General features: G+C 27.0%; 1 protein-coding gene across 1 annotated transcript in view; it reads left to right on the forward strand.

The window, feature by feature from the left end:
- The first annotated feature begins 5,693 nt into the window (after positions 1-5,693).
- The window catches only part of LOC100569371, a 14,042-nt gene continuing 10,612 nt past the window's right edge, over positions 5,694-9,123 (forward strand). The window contains exon 1 of the mRNA XM_003246880.4: positions 5,694-6,229. Within this exon, the coding sequence (XP_003246928.1) occupies positions 6,130-6,229 (100 nt within the window). The 5' untranslated portion in view covers positions 5,694-6,129. The remainder of the gene's footprint in view (positions 6,230-9,123) is intronic.

Here is a 9,123-nt window from a genome sequence, read left to right on the forward strand (position 1 = left end):
TATCCCATTTACGGTAACTTCTCTATACACCTAATTTACAGCAGAGCGTTATATCCACTTGCCCGCTTTTTTGTAATCTATTTTATTTATTATAATATATAGTACTTACATTGTTATATTTTTCATTTAAAAAATGTTACCTAAAAATACTTTAGTTGCTCAGCTAAAAGAAAATTAAAATAAAAAATGTGGGAAAGTGGATGTCGCTCTGCTGTACAGTAGATTATAAGTGGGCCATTGTATAATGGATGGTATTACATTTGAATTCAATGATATAATATCATTGTATAAAAAAAACGATTCTGAGCGGAGACGAGTATGTCAGTCTAGGTATACGACTTATTTTATACTTATCTATGGTATTAAAAAAAAATTGACCTATATAAATTCCAAATTAATCATATCGCAGTATCAACATTTTTGATACTAAACGCTCATAAACATTGAATCTGACTTTCTTATAGACATTTTTCTTCGATAAAGGTAGATAATCTTATGAGGAATCTTATATTACATTTTAAAATCTTAGATTTAAAAAGAAAAATTTTACGAATTCTTAACTCAAAATTGCTAATTTGCTAATTTTTGCTAATTTTCGTGATTTTTTTTCTATATTTTATCAATTTTTGAACTTTAAATGCAATTTAAAATAAATTTTGTTAAAAAAAAAAATTGTAACTTCTAGGAATCTTATCCATTGAAAATAAGATCATTGCAAACATTAATTTCAATAATGTTATTGATACATTTTCGGAACAAAAGGCTAGAGAAAAATTAGAAAAAATGTTAACATTTTGTAATATACCTACGACCTACATTTAAATATTGGTTAATTTACTATAGTTATAATTTAATTTACAATTTCTACAAAATTGGCTGGTTTTTATTTATTTTGTTCCGGCTTCAAAAATTCCAAATCAGGCCATGTAATTGTCCCATAAATGACCGCATCTTTATTATAAAGAAATTGATAATATAGGCACATAAAAGTTAAAGATGATAAAAATATTTCTCGGAATTGTCTGCCGTTCACCATTGTCGACATAATAAATAAGTAATAATAAATAATTATAAAATAAATTTCTTTTCACTGAGCTACAGAAACAAATAAAATGTTAAAAATAGAAAGGTTTAGTAGAAAGAAAAATACGTGAATTTTTCGCCTAGCAGTAAGTTACATGATGTCTGTACGTAATATGCCGCTACCTATATTCAAATTTCAGACTAGGTTATATAGGTACTTATAGTCGATTATTACCGTAGGACGGTGTGAATAGGTTCGTAGTTTGGATAGGTAAATGCATAAAATTAATTTATATATATTTTAAGAATGTACCTATAATAAAATGTATAATGATATAAGTAAAAGTTACTAACTAAATAACTAAAATCGTTATTCTTCCAATTCGTATTGACGCCTATATTCGTATTTGAATTAAAACATATTAATACATTTTTCTTGCTTAAAAATTCTTGTTATCCCTATTTTTAGATTCTGAGCGGAGCGTTGAATTTATTGATTATACAATGATGACAATTGTGTGTTTTTTTTTGTGTCTGTCATCACCTTTTGGCACAGTAAAAATGCTTTGATTTTTTTTAACAGCATCTTTATGGTAGGAAAGTAAATCTGGTTGCCACTTAGGTGGTGTCAAAAATGTCTAATAAATTTTGTTTTTTAGTGTACCTAACTCTAAACTGTAGACACATGGAATTTTCACAGAACGATATAATTTGTATGCACCATACGTCCATACTATTTTCCAAGTATTGCGATTCTTTTTGAGCTATTTATTGGCATAATACATTTTTTTAACTAATAAGTTTTTTTTAAATTATGGTCGGCCAAAAAAATTATGATCAAAAATCTTGAAAATGTAATACAACGTTCCTCATAAGTTTTTCTTAGTGTAAATTTAAAAAAAAATTGAACATGAATCCACAAAAATTTTTTATGAGCACCTGAAGTTAAAATGTTGACAATATTCATCAAAATCACGAAAATTGAAAAATTATTTTGAGTTAGAAAGTCATAAAAAATGTCTATATGTATTCTTAAGATTTGAAATTTTTGTACGAGATTTCCTTAAGTTTAATTAATTTAACGAAAAAAAAAAGTTTACCGGAAAGTCAAATTAATATTTTACGAATGTTTGAAGACTTTAGATATTGGATATTCGCATATTCTCATGCAACGATTTCCTTATTTTGTTATTAATCAAAAACTATTAACCGTAAGTACTTGAACTTTTCATTAAATGTTTGTCTTATCATTTTCTATACATAATAAAATATTCAAAATATTTTGAGTTATTTATATACTTAAAATATGAAATTTTCCTAGGTTTTTATTCTATAAATGAATAAATGTCAATACAATTTTATTCGTCGGGTCAAAATGCTTAAAAATGTAGTGCAAAGTTCATTACAAGTTGTGATAATATAGCATTTGATAAATATTAAAAGTCCATGGGCTGTTTTTTTTATAAATATTTAAAGTTCAGTTTTCAAAATCTTAAAAATTTCCAAATGGAGTTAAAAAATTATAAAATGTTCAATTTTTATAGCTAAGAATTTAAATTTGAAAGCAAAGATAATCATACATTTTCATATTGTAACCAAAATATCTAAAAATATATAACTATGGTTATTTTTTACAAACATTTTATGTCCAAATTAGGACGAAATTACATATTCAAACCAAAAATACCGATTTTAGTAATTTTGTTGTTATTTAATAATATTATTCGTGGTTACTTGTGACTCTTAGAGTGTATTTTTATATTATGTACAGTATGAGATTTTCAAATACAATTCGTTTGGCAAAAATTAATTTAACCTACAACTGTGGTACATATATGGCTAATAGTAGAAGAAATTACTTTAAGGGTATCGGTGCCGGTTTTTCCGATTTTCCACAATTTTATAAAATTTGAAAATTAAATTTTATATTTTAGTTGCCACCTCAATTATAAGACTTTTCCACTAATCTACTACCCGATACCTATTTAGGGGGGGGAATAATCTCAAACTTTGTAGAATTGTCAGATTTTGATGACTATTTTTTTTATCTGAAAGAAGTAGACTTCCTACAGCCCATATCGATCTTTGATTTTGTATTTTCTTTCAAATAATTGTATTAAAAAATTTGTAAAAAATTGATTTTTATCTTGTATTTTTTTAGACATATTAATTATCATAAAGTTTGAGAATAAAATATTGAAAACAGAGATCGATGCGGGCTGTAGAATATTTCCCTCTAGCAATTAAAATTTTTTTTTGAAATTTGGTTGATTTTACAAGGTTGTTTCGTTATTCCCGCAGAGTGAATTTTTGAGGACAAAATGGCATTGGCACCGGGCGCCTTAATAATAATACTTTTAAACTAATTTACAGCTCCATACCTGTTTAGGGGGGGAGGGGGTTGATATGGTGTATTATATCAATGAAAATTACTTCACAGGAAAAACCCTCACGCCCTGTAGAATAGTTGGATTTTGTTATTTTTCTTTTATTTAAATACGATTGAAAAAGAACAAATATTGTGCATATTTCAATGCATATTTTAGCTTCTAAAATCATGCTTTGATCCGACCTGCAAAATGTTCGCTTCCTTTAAATAATTAACAAAATCTGACTATTCTACAGGGCGTGAGAGTTTTTCCTGTAAGACATATTTTTGTACTAAAAAACGCACAGGCTCCGACACCCAGACGCCCTTTCACAATAATATCATATAAACTATATATATTATAATTAATTTAATTTACTTAGTAATATTATAGGCTGACAGGACGTCTTCGCTCAGAATCGTTTTTCGTACAATAATAATTGAATTCATATTTAATACATACATTACAGTGACTCAGTAGACACTTAATTTACCCAGTCACCAGCTTTTTTTTTCAATTTTCTCAATTATTAAAAAAAGTACTGGTGGTTTTTAAGCTTTTGACTTCCAAACTTGATTCACTTTTATACCAAAAAAATAACACATATCATTGTAAAACCAATACATTCATCGCTTTGCTAATACAATGGCTTGGCTATAATTTGTGTGTATAATAAGTAATACCTATATAGTATAGAGGAAGATTTGAAACTAATTTTTAATTTGGGGTTTTCTCTTGCTAAAAATAATGTTTGAGCTTAATTTTTGCTGTTTTTCTTTTTAGATACTTAGCGGAGAGAATGAACGTATTGTATTTACAATGATAATATGTGTTTTGTTTTTCTGTCTGTCGACTGTCATCAACATTCGGGGTAGAAAAAATGCTCTGATTTTCGAATAATTTTCAAACTAATATAATATTTAAACACTTTGTATGTATTTACTTTCAACAAAAAATTAATTTTTAACTATTATGGATGTTGAATAATTTGTTTTGGAAATCTTTTGACCTTAGATAATATTGTAATATTGATCATATTGAATATTATTTATCCGTTCATCGTATGTTAAAAATAAAAGGCATATTATTTTAGCTAACCTACTTTACCTAGTCAAATATATTATTGGAATCATGATACGTTACTTCAAATTGTGAAGAACGTTATTCTTGGTAAATTACAATGATTGGGTAAGGTTAGGCATTATGAGCATTATACTTGTTTTCAATTGTCATATATTTATATTAAAAAATCTAATTTAATGTTGTGTTTGGTAATATTTTAGTAATTTTTTTAAAATAAATGGTGATTAGGGCAGTCCTTGTAGACCAAAGCTGGGGTGATTATTTAAATTTAGTATTTATTCTTTAGCTATAATTCTTATGAAATATAAGTAAAATGTAGGTTCTGGATCGTTATCAAACAATTAACTTAAACTGAATACCTATATGGAGTTGAATTAGTGTAGTAACTAGTAGGTATATTATAAAAATAATATGTGTGAGTAATTAAAAAGTAATTGAAACTCTTATAGGCATTAATACTTTATATAATTCTATCTTGTGAACAATTCATTATTTCTTAATGGAAACATCTGTTGAGTAATGTGATTTTAACAAACAATAATGTATAGGTATATTAATTTATTTATTTATCAATTATGAAAAACATATTCTATGAATAAAAATTGTAGACATTATTTAGACATAAATTACAATTATCCAACTATCCAAATTTTTAAATTTTAATCCCCTCTACAGTTGAATAAACCAGTCCATCTGAATATTTTTTATATAAATTATTCTTCCAATTTCGGAACTTTTTGTACTCCCCCCCAAAAAAAAAAAAAAAAAATTAAGTCCTGGATCCGCCACTGTTGTCTATTATTGTATTATAGGTATTTAAGGCGTACTATTTTATTTACTATACAGTATACAATATTATACATAGATTATACTAGGTAGAATAATTTAAATTAAGTTTCCAAGTTTAATTTCGCAGTTAAGTTTTATAGACAAAAATATTGAATAAATTATTATAGTCTATAGTGGTTTACCTTTAACCAATAAATATGATGGTATTAAATTAATTATACAATTTTCACAATTAAATTTGTCTTAATTTATTTAAATGCCAGACACCTTTTGCAGTCGAAAAAATTGGATATTGTATAATCATCAATTTCTATATTAAGTCTATTGACTTGTATAGTTCAATATTTTCAGTAAAATCAATTACCTTATTTTTATTCAATAATTATTACCACAAAAACCTTGAGAATTATTACTACCTATTATTGGGGTGTTCTTTATATACATTTTTCGTTATTCCGTTCCATATAATATGTATTTTAACTTATTCAAACCCATTCAATGAACTATCACGTGCAGATTGACAAATGTGCATGCAATAAATCGCGACAGTTGAAACATGTGTCCGAACGTCACGTACTATGTAAAGTCTTACAGTTTGTATTGATACAATACACATTATACAGTGAAGAACAATAGTTAAACAATTTTTTTAGACAATTTTTTTCTTCTTTCCCCTACCCTAAGATGCCCCTCCTAGCGATTCTTATGGATCACGTGTGTATCTATATACATACATAGTGTTTTGGAAAAATTATATATAAAGTACATTACGTTTCGATCAAACGAGCTAAGATGTTCTCGTTCATCATATTAAGTATAATCTCAATTGTCCTGCTCCTGGTGTACGTGGCTTACGGAATGTGTAATGTGTATATTATTATTGATGCGAAGTAAAAATCAATTCTTATTGTTCACTCCGTGTACTGCTAATCATCATATATGTGACGTTTGTGAGTTGAAAAATGGTATGTAATAAGTACTAATAACTAATAATAATAGAAGGTGAATTGAAAAAAAAGAACAATTAGTTTTGAATGAACATCGCAATGTTTAACCTTATAATTATTATATTTATGTTTAAACTATAATTTTTGTACATCTTCAATTGCTTTCATTCATTGTTTAAATATTGAGATTTAAGGAATTTGATTTAAAATCAACAATGATTTTGGTAGCCACTAACCATATACTTAGTAACTAGTCATGGCATTATTTTGTTTTAATAATTAATTTACTATAATATTATACTATGGAGACCTACTGGGTATTACTGATAATGCAGAATACTGAATATTATATTATAATATTAAGTCTTTTATGAAAAAGGTGGAGCTCATAACGAGTACCTTATTATTATAAGAAGATAATATTGTTGTTATATTATAACAATTAATTAAATTATAATGTCAGCACAGGAGTCCAAGGACTAATATTATTTGACTAATGTACCTACGGTGCCAGTTATTCAGATGGAAAACACTTATTTTATGTATCGAGAGGATATAATATAAATTATAAAACATTCGGTTGGAACTACATTGCAATGTACAAACACTGCAATAAGTAATACTAAGTTTTCAATTATCGATTACAATGATTACTCATAACATTGTCACCATCCACATTAAAATACTTTCATAACAATAATAATTTAAAATTGACTATTAGTCGTTGTTATTAGATATGATAAGAGAACAATTATTGTTAAATTATAAAAGCTAAACGAACTTGAAAATACAATAAAATATAAATTATCTAGAGAAAGGAAATAATAAATTTTTTTGTTGAATTTATAAATAAATACCTTAATAATAATTACTTAATTTTTAAAGATATTTTGGACCTATTCATTTCCACGATTGCCGTTATCCGGTACATGCACTCTGTGTACGCTGCACTCCAAATGTACTTGATAATACCTATCTACCTTAAATTTTCACGATTTTGGTACTAAAATGTGCGTTCCTTCTATTTTACGTATCCAAGATTTATCTCATATCTCTTCTTACGTAGTAAGTGCGAAACTTAAAACACGTATTTTAACCATCTGTCAGTCACCGTGTATACGTATATGTGTAGGTTTGCCACCTTGAAGGCTGCCACGACGGCCTTATATAACACACGCACCATACGATATCACTTCGCCGTTTTTGTAATCTGATAACCTAATCGTCAGATATATTAAATATCTCATAATTGAAACGTCTAACGATAATAACAGTAATACTTGGCCTCATTATCACCCCGATTAAAACTGTTCATACAAATAAAGAATATAATTCGCGTCTTAATGCAGTCACAATAGAAACAGTCTTCAGATGGTGAATGGATAATACACTAACCTAATAAAAAGCTCCACTATGACTCTTTTATTTTTGATCATCCGACCTAAGTACCTAATATCAACATCAACGAACAAATTCACATAAAAAATTGTTTTCATTAACAAATCGTTTTTAAGTTCTTTCTAAAAATGTAAATCTAGTCAAAAATCTGAACGAGATTCCAGTTATGATAATGCGGTCACACACATATCTCTTGACTCAGATTAGATGGATATTCCTGTAATAATTAAGCCCACTTCAAATTTCGTGAAAGGCGTTAAAGATTTTCCTGAATTATGTAAAATACTAATCAAAATAAATGGCGACGAAAACTTTGTAAATAATTCACAGATCGTCTAAAAATTCAAACCAGGAATCTTGATACCTTACAGGTTACTAATCCACTTTTAAAGGAGGAGAAGGCTGAAGGTAATGAATAATGATAAAACATTACGTACGAAAAACGATCTGACCGGAGACATTGTGTTATCCTGGTAGCCCCCCCCCCCCCACATAAAATGTTGGGCCCCAGTACTAAATGTTTTTGCGGGCCCTATAAAAAAGTATTCAAATCAAAATTTTAAAATTTCAAAAAATTACAAAATCATTTCAATAGGTTTCTAAAAAAGCCGGGTCCCTGAACTCCAATTCCAACAGTACCCCCCTCATGGGGGCCTTGTATTCTAGTATAGTAAATGTATAAATAATCAAATTGAATAATAAAAAAAAAATAATAAAAAGGTGGGTAAATGGATGTCGCTCTGCTGTACAGTAGGTTACAAGTGGGTCATTGTATAATGGATAGTATTAAATTTGAATTCAATGATACAATATCACTGTATAAGAAAAACGATTCTGAGCGGAGATGGTTTGTCAGTCTAGATATTAGACATACATATTATAAGTATTAAAAAAAATTGACCTATAATTGGTGCCTATAATAAATTCCAAATTAATCATATCACAATATCCATTAGGTAACGCGTTATACATCAACAACAAACCGTGTACTATCATAGATATATAATAGTATACTTTAGAAGTTTCAAATACCCACAAATAATATTATACAATCACAACAAAATAACTAAAATAGTTATTCCAGGTTTTTTAACATGTAATTTCGTCCAAATTTGAACTTAAAATTACTATGAAAATAAACTGCGTAAATGTATTTTTTAGATTTTTTGGTAACAGAATTAAATATTTACGTGGAATCTTGTTTTAAATTTTCAATCCTTAGATATAAAAGTTGAACATTTTATACATTTTTAACTACAAAATAATTATTCAATTTTAAATTTGATAAATTTTGTCAAAATTTCAACTTCAAATGCTTATAAAAAATAATTGTGCCTATGTATTTTTAATATTTTTCAACTGCTATTGTAACAATGTATCAGGAGCCTTGTATTAATTTTTTACACTTTTTGGCCCAACAGATAAAACTTTATTGATATTTATAGAAAAAAAAATTAAAAAAATTGAAAACTTACAATGTCCGTAAACAGCTCAAAAAGTCAAATTATTTCAAA

This window comes from Acyrthosiphon pisum, chromosome A1 (assembly GCF_005508785.2).
Source record: "Acyrthosiphon pisum isolate AL4f chromosome A1, pea_aphid_22Mar2018_4r6ur, whole genome shotgun sequence".
In the NCBI taxonomy this organism is placed as follows: domain Eukaryota; kingdom Metazoa; phylum Arthropoda; class Insecta; order Hemiptera; family Aphididae; genus Acyrthosiphon; species Acyrthosiphon pisum.